The following is a 22,757-nucleotide window of genomic DNA, read 5'->3' on the forward strand; positions in this document are numbered from 1 at the left end:
TTTTGCTTTAAAAAAAAAAATTGGTACTTTGGGTGCTGAATAATGTTCTTTAAAAATCCGACTATCTTACTATTGTATGTGACGTATCCACTAGGCCTTGACCTTCGATAAATTGCTTGAAGTATATTTATTTCTTAATTTGTATGAATAAATATTACAATGAGTATAAAATGAAAAGTTAAGGATTAGAATGGGAGCAATTGGTGTTCAGTTCGTCTAGATTAAAAAACGCAAACAAATGTAAACATTTAGACGAATTAAGTAAGATCATAGTTGAAAAGTTTAATATTGGGGATATAAATGTTTACAATCAGACCATTAAGCTCGAGTTTTACATTATGACAACCAAATTTAAAAAACCAAGTGTAACGTGCTGATGAGGAGAAAAAGAAGGAAATTAATAGAAAAAAAAATAATAATTAGGATACAGGTTATAAATACGGCTTTATTTTGGCACGACGGACCCATCAATCACATGCAGCCAACCACGCATTTCCCTGAGGGTGCACGTAAGTTGATTCTGGTCATAATCAACCACTACGACTAGGAGATGAAATAATATTTTGTTTATGTAAAAGGTACAGAAGGACATACAAACACCGTGTCAGCTAATTAGCGACAATTGTTAAATTATAAATTGACGAGGCCAAGAGAAAATGTGGGCGGGGCCCCGAGCGGCCGAGTGGTCTAAAGCGCTCTCCGTTACGGATCACTGCCATCTCACCTCTGTCTGCCTAGGTTCGAGTCTCGGATTCAGCCAATGTGGATATGTGAGAAAGCTTGCAAGTAGCTTCTCGTGGGTCGGTGGTTCTTTCCGGGGTTTTCCCGGGTTCTTCCTCCACCACTAATACTGGCCGCCATGTATAGCCTATCGTATGCTGAAAAATGGCGTTAAACCCTAAAACAACAAGAAGAAGAAAATGTGGGTATGTATGCTGATAGATGAATAGACGCATTAGAAGAGGCGTCGTGGTATACCCCAAGAATGCTCTGCTTCCTTATTCACAGACTTTGAAAGTTTCAGTGCTTTTAAGAAGATTCATAACTAACTATTTTTATTCCTGGAATAATATTTTTGTTCTATCAATCTACTGCCCACAGAGTATAGTGAAGCAGTTTTTGATTGTGCCTGTTTTTGTTTTTTCAGGAAGTACACTAGTCCAGGTCAAAATTAATTCAGGGTCGTTCAGCAATATTCATACTGCATTCTGACCCTAACAAATTGGAATGCGAATCGAAGGAAGGAATTCCGGGTGGAAAGTATTATGTTCCTTCTTATTTTTTCCTTTCTTTTTTTAACTCTTCATATATGAAGATCACGCTGTTTGCACGAGGTCGACGGGAAGTTTAGACTATTAGTTTTTCCTTATAAATGTTGAATCAAATGTTTGGTGTTAAACTTCAAAATCGAAACTGCATGATGGAAAACCTTTTCATTAAACCTGTTAAGTTATTGTCCAATTCCCTCATCTGGATTAAAAGTAATGTATCGATGTTCAACTACTTTCTCAGTCGCGTTCATCTTCTTAAAGAAAGGAAGAAAAGCCGGTTAATTTTCAGCTGTAATCCTGCCACAATGACGTGATTCATAAACTGTTAGCGTGGATAAAGAGACTGTTGAGATTGTATTGGAATTACACACTTATCCACTGCTTAATCTTCCAACGCTGGTACAGAATCACAACGCAAAACTTAATTCTAGGGTCCCGTCCAAATAAAAAAGGTTGCTTATTGTTTGATGGTAATTTTGCCCACACTAGAGGCAGTGCCGGATTACCAAATAGGCAGAGTAGGCACCGGCCTAGGGGCCTCGCGAGAACGGATCAAATTAATGTTGATAAAACGTATTAGGACATAATTTGCGAGGAGGGTCCCAATATTTCGACTGTCTAAGGGCCTCCACAGGGTTTAATCCGGCACTGACTAGAAGCCCCCTCCCATAATCACTCCACATTCAAGCCCAGCAGTTGCTCGGGTTTCTTTGGCGTTTGTTACGCCATTTTTGTCTTGTACACTTTGGAAAATTATTTGATTGAACCATAGAAACACGTTCCTTGTTTGAATATAGAATTACTCACCGGTATGCAGCACATGTCACGCAATTTTGTTATTTTCATAATAGTGGCTTGAGTGCAAGCTAAGTACGTTGAGCTTTGTGCACTCGATGTTTAAGAGAAAAATTATTTCTATTGCAACAGGTTCAACTACAAGCTGAGTAACTCAAGCAAGATTGTTTGTTCACATACATCCATGTAGCATACACATGCATGCATGTGTACATACATACATACATACATACATACATACACAAATACGTACGTACGCACGCACATACATACATACATACATACATACATACATACATAAGGACAGAGAGGCATTATATTTGGAAATAAGCCGAATGCTGTGCTCTATAATAGCCAGAATAGGTTACTTTTTTGTTACAACATGGTCAGTCAGAATTAAGAGATCATTGTCTCTGCAATCTATCTGTCTATCTATCTATCTGTCTATCTATCAACAAACTTCTTCCTTTGAAAAGGGTGTTGAGAGGGTGATAGAAAAAGAGAAAATTGCATTAAAGCTGAAAGAAAAAAAAAAGAAATCAAACATAAATAATCAAGTAAACGAGCCTACAGAAAATTCGACCACTAGGGACGAATGATATTCACACACAAGTACTATTCTGGTATTGATCTGAAACTGCGCTGTACGGGGTTTCTATGTCTGAGTTCATTGAGTGCATGATACTAGCTATCGCATTAAAATAATAATAGAGAACTGGCAGGTTTCGCACCACTGTGGATGCTGAACTGCCATAAAATATGTTAAATGACGCTACCTTGTTTCAGGATTTGTTTCCAAGGCCCATATTCAGCAGAGATGGAATTTTTTTGGCCAATGTCGCTTTAGTTCCAGTATTTTTTCTAGTTTTCTTTATCGGTTTCATTTTGCGCGCGCGTATTTACATCCTTGTTGACAGAAACAACTTGGGAGTGAGGACACAAACTCGAGTTTCAGATGTGAACAATCGGCATGTCACATGGTATCACCCCGAGTGGCTTAAAGAATTTGACCACTTGTTTACAATTTATGAAATTAGTTGTATTGTATTGCATTATCCTTAGAAAGCAATACAGTACTAAGAAAAGGAGTTTCTATATCCAGTTTCTCAATCCGATACTTGTGTGTGTGTGTGGGGGGGAGGGACCTTTCATGTTTTATTTTCACCTCACTTTAGTGTAACGGGTGAAGTATGTTTGGGAAGTGGAAGGTCCTTTGTTTTTTTTGGTTTGGTAGGCTGTATATGGTGGAGAGTATAACCGGATGAGGAAGAACCCAGGAAAACCCCGGTAAGATCAACCGACCCACATGAATGCTTTAGACCACTCGGCCAACGGAAACCCGGAAGGGATGGAGGGTTTCAACTGACGTAAAAACTGTTTTCGCATCAGTAGGGGCGCTACTAAAGAACATTTCCCCAGGGTGCCGACACTGTCTGATTCGAACTGAATCACTTATTTATTGCAGCTGCGCATCAAAAATTTCCAAACGGGGTAAAAATGTAATGGTGGAAAAGGAAGATGATCCTGGACGGGGAGGGGAATTCTCGTTCACCACTTATATTCTAGTTTCCATGTACATTATAATAAAAAATGATTTTTTTTTCTTTCTTTCTTTTAAAATTGAAATTTCGATTGAATGAACCAAACCCATATTCATTGTTAAACACCATTAACTTTATTAGCCTGGAATCCGTAGTATCTTCAATAACGAAACTCCTTTTTTCATGATGTCTGTTTAACCTTTTTCGATTTTCTGTTTGCTTGATTTTTCATCCTGTTTGTCAGTTTCTTTAAGAACAGACCGTTTTAACAGGACAATCCCAGATATAACAGGACAATCCCTGATATGTATGTATGCATGTATGTATGTATGTATGTATGTATGTATGTATTGTATATGTATGTATGTATGTATGTATGTATGTATGTATGTATGTATGTATTGTATATGTATGTATGTATGTATGTATTTAGGTAGGTAGGTAGGAAGTTATGTATGTATGCAATGCATGCATGTATGTATGTATGTATGTATGTATGTATCCGCATTGTTTGAACAACATATGATAGATAATTGTGGCAAAATTCAGCTTAGCTTGACCTAATTTCGGTCAATTCCTGGAACCAACTGACACAGTCATTCAAAAAACAAATACCTGGAAGTTATATTAAAACCAAGGCCCGATGACATTTTCATGGAAAGGTTCATGCAACCTGTTAAGTTCAAATTTTCCATAGCTTGTATCTGATTACTTGGACTGATTAAAAAAAAAAGATCAGGAGCATTCCGAAATTTGAAGTTATTGAAATTTGTATATAATGATGTTTCCATGGGTATACAGTAGTAGCTAATTATTTGTAGCACGAGTTATGTTCAGCCCAGTTTCATACTGTGTTGAGTCAAACACATGTAGTGGGAAGTTTTGTGACTAGGAAACATTATTATGTGACTTTCTGCATATATTAATCTTCGTGCATTTACGATGAGATCACACCGCACTCTATCCGAAAATTGCAGATATAAAGGTCTCGCGTCCTTTAATTTCTGTAGGGCATACTGCGGAGAATAATGGTTACAGTTGTATGCATGATATGGTAAAATCCAGTACACTCAACACAACAGTTATATATGTTTAACAGCACACTGAAACAAGTTTAAGGTTCCCAGCATAGTTATTGAGCTGGTATTATTTAGGAGCAAACATAACTAGGTCAAGCACTAAGAACCAATAGCGCGCTGAATAAGCTCCGCCCACGGCAGTACCGTAAACACGATCTCGTGACATTAGTTCAGCAGAGTAGCAGTGGACTGGAAGGGATTTGTGTGCTCCGTACTTTGAACAAAGGCTTTATTCACTGTAATCGTTCTAAGTGAAAATGACGCTTCCTGAAGTTGGAGAAAATATGGCAAAAGAAAACAAGTAAGTATTTCCTTTGCAACCTTCAAATGCACGTTTTTTTTTTTTTTTTTAGCTTTAGATTTGCTTTGATTTTATGTTTTTCACCCTGTTGCATCAGATACGTATCAGATGCACTTAAACGTTTCAAAAGTCAAAACGCATTTACGCTTTGTGAAGTACCACGTCCGCTCGCCAGGGCAGTGTGAGTTATTGACACGTATGTAAAATGCATGTTGTGCATTACTTTGGTTTCCTGTCCCATGGACCAGTTTTCGGGAACACGCCCTATATTTTCCACATACAGTGCAACAGCTACCACTCCCCTCCCGAATATATGCACTCGTAGTATATTTCATTTTTATAGATTTATTGTATACTTTATTCTGTTAAGACTTGAAACGTGGATTGTATTATGTAAATTGCACCAATTTTTTTTCTTCAGCTCCACAATTGATACGTCATGGCTTTGTAAGGTTAAAGTTGCATGCAGTGTTGTTTGTTGTTTTTCTTTGTTGTAAACAACGTTAATTTGTAAGGTATGCTTGCATTTTCCGAAACTATGCAGTATATATGCATCTGATCTGTGCATACTGCAGCGATATGTCGGTTACCATCCACTATAAACACAGCAAAGGGTCAGGGCACGGTCAGTATATGTACTGCTGTATTTACATTTTCTCATAGGAGACAGCCACCATTTGCACGACGATATCTCTCCTAATTAGCAAATAATTGTGCAGGCTCGAGTAAATTCGCTGTTATTGTATTTTTGTTGTTATCCCTTAAAAAATATTAATATTTTGTTCTCTAACTTTTCACCGAGATTTGCTGAAAACTGAAGACGGTTACTTGTATTTTAAAGAAAGCATCGTTAAAGTCTAAAGAGAAAATGAAATGCATATCGAGTTCAGTCACTTGGTTTTTGCATAGGATAACAAAGTAAACATAACCATTTTAGTAAAATGCAGCTATTTCCGGAACATGGAACATAACCTATGCTGACCTTTTTGGTTGTGTCCAGGTTAGTGCAAACAACATCGACTTGCTGCATATGAACTTATAATGCTCTGCTCAGTTAGAGCTGTTTAACACAATCTAGAGTTGGTGCATGACCACAAATAAAATTTAAAACATAACATTTTTATATGTATGTGTTCATGTGAGGGTTTACGGCACAGCAGCACAACCATAGCTATATAGTGCCGATCGAAGCTAGGGCGCAAACATACATGGTTAAGACAAAACCTTGCCATGTTCCAAAGAAAGATACCTCCAACCAAAAGTAAATATGTGCCGTGAAACAAAAAGAAGCACGATGAACGTGTAAACACATACACACGCACACACAAGGCACACAAAACAAGAAATGGTATATCATTACAATTCAAGGTTAAAACTTTGTTATATTCGTTCTTTTTAAAAAGACAAAGACCCTCGCAGCAGGGAACATCATCGCAGTTTTCATCACAGGGCAAACAAGTTTCATCCAGAATTCTATGTGTCCGAGCTAGTAGTGGGTAACCTGATAAATGTAGTGAAAAATAAACTGATCTCTCCTTGCATTTTTAACTAGGTGGAGGGCATTAGTTCGGTAACATGACATTTTCTCTTAGTCATTCACTAGATAGAGACTCTTTGAGAGTCATGTACTAAATAGGGTAGTCATTTACCAGGTGGAGACTCTAATGAGAGCCATTATCAGAGGTTAAAAGATGCAGTACCTCCAAAAATACATGCTGTTGAAAAACGAAGTTCTCTATAATCATAGATTAACGCACATTATTACTTTCTCTCATTCGAAAAAGATGCACGATGATATCACACAAACGCATACCTACGTGTGCATGTGAAGAACGAAATCTGATATTGTTTCGAATAAAAATAGGTGGCACGGATTCGTTGTGGCAGTGTACAATTTTCGTTCATTAAAAAGCCCAATATTCATCATAGAGTTGTTCTACGGATTCCATATCATATAGACGAAATATGCATTTCCACTTTGTCACAATACAACACATGCTGTTTGTTTGAATATCATACTACGTGCTTTTAAATCCACATAGTACCAAGATTGTGACACTACATGTATGCTGAATGATAAGTACTTGGACCTTGCACATTATTTGACTGTACGAAATTATGCTTCTTGAAAGTTAGATGATATATGCAGATATACATTTTTGTTCATGCAGCTTTGGTTTTGATTTATAGACAGGGTTATGGGGTACATAAGACAAAGGTTATCAGTAACTGGTAAAAGTGCGAAAACATGCAACCTTGCTTTTGGATTGTAATTGTTTTTATTTTGTGCACTTCATGAAAAATTGAAAAATATTCGGTAAGTTCCTGGTTAATCATTATCTATGTTAAAAAGTAATTTACCAATGCCAGTTCACAATAACGGAGCAAATAGTCTAAAATCATGTCTTATTAGTGTTTACATATGGCGCATTGTAACACATGGCGATACACAACAGGTAGGTAAACAAGTCGTCTATCATTACAATAGCTGTCAGGTGCGCACGCCAGTTCCGCAGCGCACCATGGAAACCAGCGCCTGTGTTTGGATCAAACATCGGTACCTGGCCTGAATATCCATAACAGTATCAACTGATATCAGACCACTGGACCAAAGTTCAGTTGGGATATTTTTAAACCAATAAACTCGAAGGGAAAGGTTGTTTGACGTATATGTTAATTCAAGAATGTTCCATGTGCTACATTCCTTTACATAGCCAAATCACCTGTTTAGAACTACCTCGGTTATTTCTGCTAGACTAAAATATGCATCGGACGTATTTTGGCGCTATAATTTACAGAAAAATCATACAATTTATTTTGCCTGAAATAACTTTTTTTGCAAATAAAGAAATCGTAATCTGTTTGTACTACTTTGGCTTTTTCTGAGATTGGTCTGGTTATGTGTTATACTGAAGAACAACACACGAGTTGTTCAGTGTCTATGCAATTGGAGTAGAGTGCCTTGCCCAAAGACACACTGCGATAGCTGACTAAGGCTGATGCGATGGTAAGATTTGAATCCGTACCCGTTCGGTCGTGAGTCCGGCACGCTAATCACATGGTGCCACTGCGGCTCCCTTATGTGATTGAATGGACTGTAGTATTGACTTATATATTGCGAATGAAAAACATAGTTTGTTCATTCGTAACTTCTCGGTCAAGCTTTGTTTCGTAAATAGCTAGTGGGGTCAGAGTAGGAACTATTGACATTCATTCCACTGATGATACATAGGACTGATATCGAAGTTGCGAATGTGCAGTTTATTTCCCTCTCTACATATATTACAGCTTCCTTTCTCTCCCTTTGTTTTTAGTTTGGTGTCTTGCGAAATTAAATCTAATGCTTCTTAGAAATTTTCTGAAATTGACAAAGTCAGTCGACCCGCATACATATGCGCGTGTGTAAACCTAATAAATATATTTCAAGAATGTTTAAAAAGCGAGTTCATGGAATACAGATGCCACACCCAGTTGCTTAGCAAGACAACCCTCTCTCCGAATGCGCAGAATTTAATTTTGGGGCCCTCGCGCAATAAAACTGTTGTTTGATGAGAATTTAGGGTCCCCTTTCCTCGCTGTTGCGGGGGAGGGGGGTGCATGGGCAGTTGCTACGCAACTGGAGTGACCAAATTGCAAACTGTAACCAAGGTGAGATGGACAGACAGACGGATGAGGATAACGCCTTTTGCGCCCTCCATCGTCATGATCGAGATTACCTGTCAAGATTAGACTAGTAATTATTTTCAAATGAAATGTATCGGCACTAATCAACCACTGAACTCAAGTACTTACACTGGCGTATATGAACTGTGTCGAACTTTTGACAGTTATGTATTTATATGTATTGTTGCACAGCTTATTACGCTCATTGGCAATAATTATTGCTACTTTAGGCTTCCAAGAATCTATGTTATGCATGCTTAACGTGCTTGTACTTTGGTTATACAGGACAGTGGCCGAAATAGATTGCACACTAGGCACCTGGGTAGTTAGTCATCTATTAATATACACAAGCAGGGGAAATTACCGTTGTGTGACTCAGCCATGAATCATAGTTACGATCGGCTATTGACTCACATTGTATACATTTCCTAATTCCTCTGCAGATCTCCTGACCAAGCCATACCATTGGTGTATTACTCAGCTAATTATTTGATTAATTTGTATTTTATTGGATGATACTTTCGAAGAATGCCGCGGTAAGTTTAATCTTTAAATATTTGTGATTTGTGTGTGTGTTTAGCATCTCCGATGTAAGCGCACAGAGGCGACGAGATAAATGGGCGTTAGCTGACAGGCCAAGAGGGGTGGGAATGGAGATTCTATTATTAAAAACCATTTTGTTTTCGGGTAGATTTTGCTGCAAGTAAGTCTGATATCTTTCGAATATCAACACTAACTAAAAAAGTAATGAAATGATAAATAGTTTTATACGATGCAATAGTCTGCATACACTGTTATTCAGCGCCTTACTGCTATTGCGACCCAAAAATCTCAGTTTTATGCGTTTGGGTTCTTATCATGTGCGTTTACGGGGGAGGGGATATGGGGCATTATATTTTCCTTTGATTTTGGCTACCCACCAATGGATTATGCCCTCCTCCCCGAAAAAATCCGTCGGACGCCTACTACCGTTATCAAAGAGACAGGCAGACATACAGACAACCCTTTTTGAATACACGTTCCAGTTTTGACGAAAAGCTGTCTGTCTATCATTATTTTTTTTTTGTATTTTTTTTTTTTTTTGCAGGAACGTTGTAGATGTTGGACAGTCACTGAAGAAAGTACTTTTACAAGCGGTAGCCGAAAATAGGCTCACACTGGGGGTGTTTGAGTGCGCGCAGATTCTAGAAGTGTAAGTACATCTGGCATCTATCTTAATTCCAGGCAGCTTCAGCAGATAATTCTTAGGCATGCTAACAAAATGGTCTGACAGGTTTGAGTGTAGTTTTCTTTAATTAATAGGAAACTTTGATAGCATAATAGGCCTGTAGTTATTAGCACTTTCCCCATTTTGTATGTCACCATTACTGTTCACATGTCAAAGAAAATTTAAATGAATCCCTTCTGCAATTTTCAGTTGTCCGGAAGAGGTCATGGTGTGTGTGCTTCCTTACGTGCCGTCAAATGACGTTGCTGTTAGCATTCAACACAAGTTGATTGAGGCGCATTGCTGGGAAAATGGAATCAATGTTTTCAGGGTATGCAAAAATGTTGTTTCACACCTACCATACGGTCATTCCCATTCCGACAAGGACATTTTTGTTTTCATCAATGGGGTTACGTAACTGTTTTGATGCCTCCCATTCAGATGATTTCGATACTATTAAAATGCTTTTTAATCACAAAACATTCGCCCCTTGTTGTGGGAGTGACTTTCAACGGCAAATAAAGCTTTTGCATAAATATTTAATTATGGAGTTTTAAAAATAAGTATGATCATATTCATTATGAGTAAATACAGTGCCTTATTTTCACTTAAGATAATACTTTTTCTTTTGTATTCTTTGTCACTCACATGTCGACGACTCTTGTATGGCATTTTTATCCACGTCTCTTCCCCCTCGCTACACCTCTTCTCCCACCGGGTGCAACTCTTCATCTATGGGTGTAGTATCCAACGAATTATTGATATCCGTTTTATGTGCTAGAATTTTAATTCAAACGTTTGTATTTGAAGTGATTTTCCTGCCAGTCCTAGGACTGAATATGTCGAACTTGTCAGTTAGAAAAGTAATACATTTGCATTTTACACCTGCTCCTGTTTATGACACTTATACTCGGTGCTCGTGATGTGCATTTTGTAATGCTTCATGTTTTATCCTTAGTACGTGTTTTAAGGATATTATATATGAGCATAATTTGATTTTCTCCAATTTAGGTTGATAGCTCTGAGAAATTGGCTACCCTACTAACCTCGGGGGACGTCAGTGGTGACATAGATCGCACGTGCGACATGAGCTGTATTGCCGTCAAATTTCCACTTGAAGAATTGAGCCCCGATGATCATATGATCACGAGATTTTCTTATGTCCCTGGAGAAACACTGCATGACGTCGTAGAACTTCCAGCCTGACCATTCTCATCTTTAATTTAAAAAAAGTCATCTCCATGATCCGAAGGGTAAGTTTAAGATTTCTTTTCTTTCTAGCATTTTAAGAATGTCATTAAATTACACTGTTTTATAATATACTAGATAAAAACAATATTTAGGTCGAATATTTCCCTCACGTCTGACTTAGTACAAACGCTTGATTTGAATTGATGAGAAATATAGTATATATGGAAGAATGGTTAGTGTAATTTGACGAACTTGCATGTTTATAGAAAGCAAAGCGTTGATCCATGAATACACAAACACGATTGTTTTATTCGTTCGTTAACATCGTTGGAAAAAACTTGCTCTGTAACATTTAACAGAGTCATTTGGACAGATGCTTGTAGTGAAACGTCTGTGTAACAACCATGGGGGCAATTGAACATCCCACAACTTCTGGCTTCCTAATTAAATTTAGTATGTAAAATTGAGACTTCAGGAAAGTTGTAGTATTAGACGATTGATTAGTTTATTTAGGTGGTCCTCTCAGTTATGTTACTGTCATATGTTAAGCAGTATGGATCTATGATTGTAATTGTTTGTATGTGCAATATTTCAGTTTTCCAGATGCCACATCCTGAGATTGGGTTCCAGGGACATGTTGGTCATCTCTTATCCGAAGGTCACTGACTTGCAGACAAATCATCCTGTCAAACGACATCACCAACTTCTGTGCTTGTGTGCAGTTTGGAAAGCTGTAAAAGAATCAGCATAACATCCGCTGAGGAAGTGGTGTCTGCTTCGTGTGCAGGTCGCATGCTGATGCACACGAGATACATTTGCCCTGATGCAGATGACGGAATGCTGTCGTTGAGGGTGGTGAAAATATTAACTGCTATAAATGTTTTATTTTCACATCATCAGTGACTGGGTTATTTTCACATCATCAGGGATCGGACTATTTTTTACATCATCAAAGATATAGCTATTTCACATCATACGGACCATCGTATCGCAATGAATGAAAATGTTACCTGAAATATGTTCATTTCTGCCGGTATTTGTGTTATCAATAAATGTTTGAAGCGAAACAGTCTTTGCATGCTTCTTTTCAAAGGTAAATTACGAATAAATATAGACGTGACTTAATTTAATTTTTTTAATACTAAAATATGCAATAAAACTTTCTTTGATCAAATGGCAGACATATGCAGTTAATATTGCACGATACAATTATTTTATACAAAATAATGCAATACTGTGCTTCTTTGCACGTGAAAGTGCGTCTGTGATTCAGTTTTCTTTTGATGTGTCTAACAGCGATATTATGTGATTGTAAAATCAGAGTCGATCGTAAAAATCTTTGATTCTTCTCTTTATTTGATTAATGAAAGTGAGAACGTTGTGATCGCTGAAGACGACAATTGGAGAAGGAGCCGCACTAACATACACCTTAAAGTGTTGTAAGGCAGTCATCAAAGTAAAAAAAAACTCCTCTATCGTGGAATAATTTATGTAGTGCGTATTCAATTTTCCTGTAATAATAATCCAACAACCCCTACGTCACTTGTGTCTACACTCATTTTGAATGATTTAGTCAAATCTGCAGATAAAAGAACTGGTTTACTTTTGAGCATGGTCTTTAACTTATTAAAAGCATCCTGACATTTGTCTGACCAGTGAAATTTGGTCTTCTTACTTAACAAATTGGTCAGGGGTTCAGTAATCATGGAAAAATTAGAGCCAAATTAGCCAGCCATCCACAAAATTCGCAATCAGTTGCTTCTTACTGGTTGCTTCTTAATAAGAGGTACACTGGAAATAGCCGTAACCTCAACTTTTATGTGTATTTTGACCATGTCGCACAACGTGTCCTAAAAATGTAACACAAGCACGGCAAGTCATTTTTACTCCAGTTAATTGTCTGATTTGCTTCACTGAGCCTTTGAAAAACTTCTGATGGTTTCCATGGGGTCCTTCCTGGTATAGTTATAGAAGATGAAGTCATCGATTTAAGTGTCAATTTCCTGTACCGTATGTTATCAAAATTAATCAAGTGTTGGAAAGAACTTCATCCCAAACGGTATGACTTTGTGTTGGTAAAGTCTATATGGAGTCAAGAATGTTGAAATTTCCTTTGCTCTCTCCATAAATTTAATCCATTCAAAAGGTCAACTTGGTGACGTATTTGGCAAGTCACATCTTCGCTAGCCAAGGTTCCGATATGTTAACCCTATCTACACCTTGACGGATTGAACAGTTATTTTAGTGCTTTGTCCTAGCGACATCTATTGGATTTCATGAGTTGCCTCCCTTAGTATGTAATGCCAACTAATCAATAATGTGTATCGGCGGTGCATTGCATATCGGCCGAAAATGGTGGAGGCAATTTACTTTAAAAGGATATTAAAAACCATTACATGTTTATTTGAGTGAAAGGTGTTTGTACAAACACTGACCAGCCATGGAAAATTGCTTATTACGAGTCCATTCAAGATGTCTCCCCTTGTCTCAATTATGTAGGAAAAGTGTTCAAATTTGAACAACTTAATTTTGATTTGGTGCGGTAGATTGCCGCTGTATCGAATGAAATTCACAGTACATAAATATCTGGTCGATACGCCAAGGTGTAGATGGGTTAAAATATCGGAACCTTGGCTAGCGAAGGTATGAAATTCCTGTCGATGCAGTTATCGATCTTGGGAATTGGAAACAAATGTCTTAGTGACACAGTTTACTTTTCTGAAAGCAGTACACATACGTCAAGTCTTTTCTGATTTCGGTACTAGAATACAAGGTGAATTCTGGTCACGCTTTACTTTCTGCGATTAAGTCATTGTGCAGCAAACACTGAATTTCTTTCTTCAAATAGTCTTGTTTGAGAGGATTCATCCTATAAGGACGTTTTCATGCATGATTAGAATTTACTATTTCAACGTCGTGGAACGGCTTATTTGTTCGTGTTGGAATAACTGGAAATAAATGTTCATATTATTTTAGTAGCTATTTCAGTTAGTTCTAAAGCGCTCACCGTTCCGGATCACTGCCATCTTACCTATGTCTGTGTGGGTTCGAGTCCAAGGCTCGGCTAGCGTGGGTATGTGGGAAAGCCTGCCAGTAGCTATCGTGGGTCGGTGGTTCATCCCTGGGTTTTCCAGGGTTCTTCCTCCACCAGTTATACTGGCCGCCATGTATAGCCTATCTTGTACTGAAAAAATGGCGTTAAACCCTAGAACAACAACAACAACAACAAAATCAGTTCGTCTCTTGTGGTAGCAGATGCGAAAATTTCTGGTCTACATTGTCTAAAATGTCAGAATTGCGACTGTTAGTCATTTCAAAGTCACCACTATCCGGTTTCTCATCTCCGTTTAAATGGTGTGTATGTTAGACTGGTACCACTAAATTAATTGAAAAAAATTACTTGCCTGTATCTGTCAGCATGCTCTCCTAACATATTAGCATATTACAATGATAAAATTATTCCTTTGTTGCCATCCAGGATTATGAATGCTGTATGTTAAGTCAATCAATTTCCTCCTAACTTTATAAGGACAAAAATATCTACTCTGAAAAGAATCTCGAACATAGTCCTAAACAGGAAACAACAACAAATGAACACTTTGTCTGTAACCTTTCCTGTATCTCCCTTATGGCCAAAATGCTTAAAAGAGACTTATCAAAGTTCCTACTAAGGTCTCCATTTTAATATTCCTCAAATGAATACCTTCTAGAACATAGAACGGACACATAATTGCATAATCGTCAACAATTATTGGTTGCCTGATTTGGTCTCTGGTAAGTGACCAACACAATCTACCATTATTCTACTAAATGGTTCGTCAAACGCAGGAATAGGTGACACATGAGCTATGTAGATCTTCTGAGTGGGGTTTCCTACCATTTGACAAGTATGACAAGATCTACACAATTTAGAAACATTACTTTCAATTTTCGGCCAATACAAATTATTCAAGATCTTGGAATAACTCATACTGATTCCTAAATAACCAGACAACGATGTTTCATGGGCTAGAATAAGTGTTTCCTGTCGACACGATCTAGGAACAAAAATGTAATAGCGTATCGACCACTAATCACCAGCGAGTACCGCCGGGAGTCTCCATATAATCATAATTACCTTGTAACAAGTTCCTTCGTGTGTTGCATCAGTTGCTCTAATAGCCCTCTGAAAGAAACATGAGGTATCTGGATCTTCTTCCTATCTGATAACTAGTTATTTTCTTTTATCACCATGGTTAGAATCACGAGAATGTGTATCCAAAAGAGTATCTCTGTAATCAATACTTCTTGATTGATCCAAACCAGGAGCACAGTGACCTCATTAAAGGCCTGACCCAAACGAGTGTCTGCTGGGAGAATAACATCCTGATCGACACCATCATTCTCAAGATCATGCTTTGTCATGGATATGAAACAGGGATTTCCATTTCAATAGGATTAACTCTTCAATCCATACAAGGTTGTTAGTTACATTGTTGTTGTGTTGTGGGGTTTAACGCCATTTTTCAGCACGATAGGCTATACATGGCGGCCAGTATTAATGGTGGAGGAAGAACCCGGAAAACCCCGGAAAGAACCACCGACCCACGAGAAGCTACTGGCAAGCTTTCTCACATGCCCACATTGGCTGAATCTTTGACTCGAACCGCCGCAGACAGAGGTGAGATGGCAGTGATCCGTAACGAAGAGCGCTTTAGACCACTCGGCCACTCGGGGCCCCTGTTAGTTACAAGAGGTTTAACCGTTACCTTGTCTCCTGTTAGATCATTATCTAGTAACAAATGAATATCCCAACTAGGTAAAGAGGCTTGTGCTCCTTTAATCCCCGGTCCCAACACGAAGTCTAGTGACACAGAGAGGAACATTAACAAATCCGCAATCTACTCTCTGTATTAGAGCACTTTCACTAGAAGATGATTTTGCAAACAAAGGCAGGGCACTTACTAACAAAAGACTCTGAAAAGCTCATATCTCTCAATATCTTAAAATGATTAGCTTTATCTAAATAAGCAGGATGTGATGTTGAATCACCAACAAGTAATATCTGTCTTCGTAAATTTCCATAACAAAATCAGACTGGTGTAAGCTTGCCCCAACAACAGTATCTCTTGACTTTTTAGAAACAGTAGCATTAGATTGTTTCTATCTCACCTTATAGCAATCAGACATAATGTAGGACGAGATAAGGATTTCTGATCCGTCTTATCAGAAATTCGATGATTCATAGTTATACCAGTTTGTTGTTGTTGTTGTGGGGTTTAACGCCATATTTCAGCGCAAGATGTGCTATACATGGCGGCCAGTATTAATGGTGGCGGAAGAACCCGGGAAAACCCCGGAAAGAACCACCGACCCACGAGAAGCTACTGGCAAGCTTTCTCACATACCCACATTGGCTGAATCCGAGACTCGAACCACCGCAGGCAGCGGTGAGATGGTAGTGATCCGTAACGGAGAGCCTTTAGACCACTCGGCCACTCGGAGCCCCTATACCAGTTCGAGATTTGTATATACCCAACTGAGACTGAAATGGTTTCTTAAACTTGTTGCTAGGAATTGTTTTTTTTACAAATGGAACCTTGTGAATCAAATAGTTATCAGCTGTTCTAGCTGCTTTCTCTAATGTTTCAACACCGTTTCTCATCAAGGACTGTTCTAATGTTACTACTGACACAATCATAATCTTTGTCAACCATATTACCTGTACACTGTCTACTGAACATTAGTTTTTTTCAGATGCAAACTCAAGATGAGTCAGTGTAGTTTCTGTTCTACAATTTTGTAAGCTTTGATTAGGCTTCAACGCCATCTCACAATACTTCAAGACACAGTCTTTAACCAAATCATAATCACCATTTTGTTCAGATAAGAGTGAACACACTTTGCAATAACGAAGTCCAACATTTTTTATATATAGTCCATTTCAAATTCTCGGCAATTTTCTCAAACTACAAAAATATTTGTTTACCTCCTTTTCTCTAAAATGGGGAATGTGTCTGACATGTTTCTCAATAATAAAATGTTAACTGTATTTACATGATAGTTCCCTTTATTGGTCAGTTCCAATACTTTAAATTTAAATGCTATTTGTTCTCTCTACCTTCTGTCTTGCATTTGTTTTTATTCCTTCTGTATTTCCTTTTTTTATTTTTCTTCTCTTTCTTGCATCTCTCTCTTCCTCCTTTATATCTTGCCTATCTTTATTTTTCTGCATATCTTTCCGAAGCTGAAGTCTTTGTAATTCTTCTTCCATCTTTACTTCCCTTGATTTCCTGGACGAACCAGACGTAGTATTCTTTGTCAAACTTTAAACACTTTTATCGAAAATGTTCTGGATTAATAAATAATGTATGAAATGTATATTCAGCAAGATCATAATGTTTAGCAAGATCAAGTAACTCGTCGTTTTTTAAGGACTCGAATTTCTCTTGTATGTTATCGGCATTAAAAGTATATGCTATTCATTAGTCTGTTTTATTTCTCTAAATATTTGTACTTAGTTTAATGTAGAGGTCTTAAACTGGAAACGCGACCCAACAAGTTTTGTAAAACTCAACACATAATTTATTTACCTAGAATAAAAAGTTAAAATTTAAAAAGAACTTACAGTATTTTGAATTAAATACCAGATAGTCATGAACCTTCTGTATGAAGTTCCAATTCGGTTCCAGTAGTATTTCAAATAAATATTGTGTTGATGTGATTGTTGTCTCGAACGTGATTATGGCATGGAGTGTTAATATGTGTTAACAGTATTTTGATGAATTACTAAAATATCATCCAGTCCAAGAATATTCTTGAGCACTTTGTACTTTCAGTGTATATTGATTCGAATAAATAAATCTACACAACGAAACACTGAAAGCAGCAATTGGATTGAATCTGCCTGTTAAGGCAGGACTGAGTAATTTTTCAAGTAAAATACATTATATAAAAGCTTAGATACAATGACAACAGCAGAATACAGGTCAGTCGCCTTTCTACGACATCCAAAGTTATCAACACGTTTAGGAATTTCTAAGTCGAAATCCGATATCCTAGAGCCAGACCTAAATAAACATGTTTATCTGCATTACTAATGATCTGAATATTTAATCCACACTCATAGATAAATACTGAAAATGTTTTACTTTGCGTACAAAATTAAAGTGTTCAGGTAGAGAATTAGCTTTATTTTGGACAAGGTCAAGTACAAAATACAGATATACATAAGAAACAATCATTACCAACCCCCCAACCCCCCAAAAAACAACCAACACAAATAAAATATACATAACACTAGGGCCTAGATCATAGTTCTTGATCAAACAAGACAACTATGTGCATCATTTAAGTTTTTTCATACATCATCTGAGTATATTTCTTTAAGGAAAAGTATTATAAATCTCCATGTCGTTGAATGTTAAAATGTTCCATATCGTCCGAATCATACTAGTAATAATCATTCGATATTTCTCAATCATTTGGCAATTAGTTTAATTTTACATTGTTCATTTCACTGAATTGTTCAAAACTACCCATATATTAATACGGTTAAATATCTTTCCTAAAATAGTTTATCTCATTGTAACTCTGGTCTATGTTGCATCCTTCAAGATGTAACTGCTTTAGTGTTTCTGTAAATTGTTTCATCGTTAAGATTTTTATTTTATTTTACTGACTATGACACGAACCTAAATCTGTCTGCAAACCTTATCAACCTCTCAACTGATATTTATGTTCCTTCTTTCAAAAATCGTTTCTAAATGAGACAAATTTCTCATAGTTGTTTGGTAAGATGTTAATTTCGTCATCGGGATAGTTTTTAACAGAATGGAATCTTCTTCTTTAAGAGGTATGAAACAACCCCTGTAAAATTTTTTTTTAAAAAAAAGTTACAAGTAAACTGGAATCTGTAAAAGGATACACCCTGTTACTACCGATCTGAGAGATTAGAACAAATCTACTAGGATGTACCTCATGATGTTTGCCATTGAACAACCTGAAATAGTAAAACATAAAACATTTTATTTAGATCGTGCCAAAAATGCTGTCATTAGGAACAGTACAATGGGAACGTCATTACAAAACGTTGACACATTCTTCGTTACTAATGGATAACTCCATGCAATCACTTGATGCTAATTTAGAGATTTGTATAGTCCATGTAATTACGTGATGCTAATTTAGAGATTTGTATAGTCATTTTAAATCCTCGCACTTTCTTGATATAATTCTGGTACAAATCTTTAGGTACTTCACATACATCATCCCCAACTCATCACCAATGTCTTAATATGGTGCTTAATAATATTGCAAAAAACCTAGGGTATTTGTTACTTGAATTGACGTCTCTGTTTATAGCTTTGTTAGAATTATTATTTGTTTGGTTATGAGGAGTAAATGCATACGTTCTTGGAGCAGACATCATAATGTACAGGCTTTATGACAGCATTAAAAATTAGTTTTGCAAAATGGATACTCTCTATTTTCTTAAGATTTTGAATTCACTGGATATTTTGAAGCATACGTGTTTAGTTTTATGCACAAACGTGTTTCCATTTTATATGAATTTTCCATTAGACTGACTCATATCTATATCAAGTGCAAATGTCTATAAATAAGAATTTGGTAAACAAATAATTCATTTCTGTTTTAAATTCGCCATGTGATTTGAAAAGAATTATTTATTTAAATTGTTCATTGGAATTACATGGTCTCACTGACTTTGGATTAACACGTTACTTTTTAATTATTGTGAAATCATTCAAGGCCATGCTAGAATGTATCATTGTGGTACATTCAAGACTGTTGAAAGTCGTTTGTAACATTCTGTACTTTGGCGTATTTCAATTCTGGGATTTAATTCACAGTACTGTAAGTGTCTCTTAAAATTTTCACTTTCCAGCTTTGAGAAGTAAATTGTTTGTTAATTGTACTTAAATTGTCTGTTTCACATCTCTCTGTACATATACTAAAACTTAGAGACGTAACAAAAATTAATATCACGTCCGGGATCTGGATTTTCTTACAACATTTCAGAGATATTAAAATATTTTATTTTCCATGGTAAACAGTTTAATTTCACACACTGGAGAAATCTTTAATGAAACTAGGAAGGATTCGCGATGTCACTCAATGGAGAGATCTTTTTTTCAAATACGGATTGGTATGACAAAGATGCTTGAACACGCCAGACGTTATGATCTTTTTGAAGTGAAGCATGACTCTTTCTTCTCTCTCTCTCTCTCTCTCTCTCTCTCAAAGCAGAAGAGAGAGAGAGAGAGAGAGAAGAAAGAGTCATGCAAATGCAGATTAATAGAGAAGAAAGGGAAATGCAGTATATATTAAACGAATTCGAACTGACAGGCTGAGTACTATCTCCCTTTATAGACAAGTGTAAAGTGTTGAATTTTGAATTGTATTGAACCATAAAGTTGAATGCATTGAGCATTAAAATGGTATCACCTTTAGGCCAGAATAGTCTTTGCGAAGGGTTACTTCGACCTTTCTTCTTTTCTCCCCCCGTGTCGGTGTTAAAACTTGAAAGGCCAGACTTTATGACCCAATGCTATTTGACCAGGGTGTTACAACGCCGACCTGAGAAAGTAAACATTTGAGCTACCAACCATAACCGCTTGATATGAACCCATGTCAAATAATCACTTTCAAAGGGAAATTGATATGCACAGTAAGCTATCTAACATCTGACGATAGAAATGATTATTTTTGGAACAAATTAGGAACCGCTGCTTACGATTGGGCAGTGTAAATTAAGACGAACGCTTTGAAAGTAATGTGAATTTAAAATGACGACCTTGGTCGAAATTCTTTTGTCTTAAACATCACGAGAGAGGAGGAGTCTGACTTCCAGGACGCATAACATGAATAGTGCTTTCCTCGTTAAACAAGACAAGGGGATAAGGCGGCTGTCTTGTAAGAGAAGACAGGTTTTAGTGCTAGGATGCACAATTTCTGAAAGAGAAAATCATGAAGGTACGCAATTTTAATTTTTCACGTAATTTTCTACTTTTCATTATTTGTTTTATGCAAATGTGTTTGATATGACTAGGATTCGTATTATGTATCGCTTATTGAATTTCATGGAAATCTGTTAATGAAAATTTTTTATGCAATTTATCTCTTTAATTGTGCAGTTAATATTTTATTGATAGAATTGACGATTGCATGCTATACAAGTTTTCATATGTGTAGGATTTAATAGGGTTATATGAAATAATGTTCTTGGTCTGTAATATTTAAATAATCTTGTAAGTTAGAGATTGCTATGAGTTAGACTTTTGTGAATTGTATGCGATAGTAGTCGAGCATGTGGTAGCGTAGGTAAAGATATACGGTAACGTCAGATATACTGCTAACGTGTTAATTATGGCCGCTCGCTGTGAATCGAGGGTGATATTATATCGGATTTGTTGAGAATTTATGCATTGCGGATAGCTAGTATGCCCCTGAGTAACGTAAGTGAGGAAATTTTATGTACGTGTAGAAAGTGGTACATATAGAGATTATGGGGTAATTTTATCTTTAAGGAACAGCTTTCTGGGGAGAGACGGGACAGTCAGAAGACGGAATTCCGAAAAAAGAAGTAACGAGTTTAAAATAAAGAACTAGGAAGTCCAGGAAGGGTTGAAGCATAGAGAATAGGAAGGCTAGGGGAAATAGGAAGACGTTGATAAACGGTCAGGGGAAGAAGGTGCCGCATTTAGTAGTGGACATTGCGCTCTTTTCACCACTCGTTATTATGACGAAATCAATCCAAATTTAACACTGCTATTAAATTATGTTTACATAACTTAAGTTGAACTGGAATTGCCGCTTCTAATTTGTTTTGATTAAATTTGTTATTTTTTTTTGTCTAAGGAGGCTCCTATTGCATTATTTTTTCCCAATAGTCTTGCTTAGTTCTCTGTTGAAATTCTATCTTTCCACTCCCATCGGGCTATATCAAGGGAGGTCATCCTCTAGATAACGCCAGCTAAATCCAATTATCCATCCATTTTACTAAGAGGGCGACGTTACAACAAGTTCAGGTTTTGATGTTACCAGAAACATTTAGTTAGTACCTACTTTTAAAGAAAAACAGGCAATTCAATAGAGATAATTGGATTGTGTTATTGCAAAGTGTACTTATTGGCAAAACTCGTTTCATTTCTCAGAAAGTCTTCCTCGCTGCAGTTTTTGGGGTAAAAAGACAATCACCCCATCTCTTATACTAGTACTTCCAAATCTATATCCGGAAAACATTTAGAAATAAAAAAATCTAATAAGACTACTCAGTGTCCTTATCTCTTGTAAAAATAAAGGGCGTGTGATGTCGATTACCTTAGGTTGAAAACTAAGCAATATAATAAAGACAGAACTATGCCAAATGCTCATATTTCAAAGAGGTCTATGTCACAGTCTCATCTTGAAAGCAATACATTGTTTCGTTCAAACAAACCCCAGTTTGATTCTATTTTGGAGTGTTATTCACCATTTATGTCGAAAGTTTTTATATCACTTATTAATGATTATGCCAAGCCTATCCCTATTATAATGTTACTGGACACGGGAGCTTTCCAGTCTTTTATTATCGCGTACTTTGTCTTTGTCTGAGAAGTCGTCTCCTAGTGTTCCTATTCATGGAGTATAGAGCGGCTTTGTTAGTGTTCCTCTCCACTGTCTCAGTCTGGCAAGACACTTAGTTTTAGGACCAGTAACCTATGCATC

At 36.8% G+C, this 22,757-nt stretch overlaps 1 protein-coding gene across 2 annotated transcripts; it reads left to right on the forward strand.

Annotated features, from left to right (window-relative positions):
• The first annotated feature begins 4,610 nt into the window (after positions 1 to 4,610).
• LOC149807620 (growth arrest and DNA damage-inducible protein GADD45 gamma-like) lies at positions 4,611 to 12,115 on the forward strand. Of its 2 annotated transcripts, none has more exons than XM_089968909.1 (5): positions 4,611 to 4,987; positions 9,738 to 9,842; positions 10,068 to 10,188; positions 10,869 to 11,110; positions 11,644 to 12,115. In XM_089968909.1, exons 1-4 carry the CDS (start codon positions 4,944 to 4,946, stop codon positions 11,061 to 11,063), a joined length of 465 nt encoding a protein of 154 aa, XP_089825035.1. In that variant the 5' UTR covers positions 4,611 to 4,943; the 3' UTR covers positions 11,064 to 11,110; positions 11,644 to 12,115. The 2 variants fall into 2 exon arrangements, with proteins under 2 accessions (XP_089825035.1, XP_089825039.1); XM_089968913.1 differs by lacking the exon at positions 4,611 to 4,987 and adding an exon at positions 5,050 to 9,186.
• The last annotated feature ends 10,642 nt before the right edge of the window (positions 12,116 to 22,757 follow it).

The sequence above is a fragment of the Sinohyriopsis cumingii genome, chromosome 1 (genome assembly GCF_028554795.1).
Source record: "Sinohyriopsis cumingii isolate HCF-2022 chromosome 1, ASM2855479v2, whole genome shotgun sequence".
Taxonomy (NCBI): Eukaryota; Metazoa; Mollusca; class Bivalvia; order Unionida; family Unionidae; genus Sinohyriopsis; species Sinohyriopsis cumingii.

Bases quoted from the DNA above. Each gene is read 5' to 3' on its own strand.
- LOC149807620 (XM_089968909.1), top strand. From the start codon at position 4,944: ATGACGCTTCCTGAAGTTGGAGAAAATATGGCAAAAGAAAACAA. The intron at 9,843-10,067 runs GTAAGTACATCT...TGCAATTTTCAG, and splicing joins TGCGCGCAGATTCTAGAAGT to TTGTCCGGAAGAGGTCATGG. The intron at 10,189-10,868 runs GTATGCAAAAAT...TCTCCAATTTAG, and splicing joins ATGGAATCAATGTTTTCAGG to GTTGATAGCTCTGAGAAATT.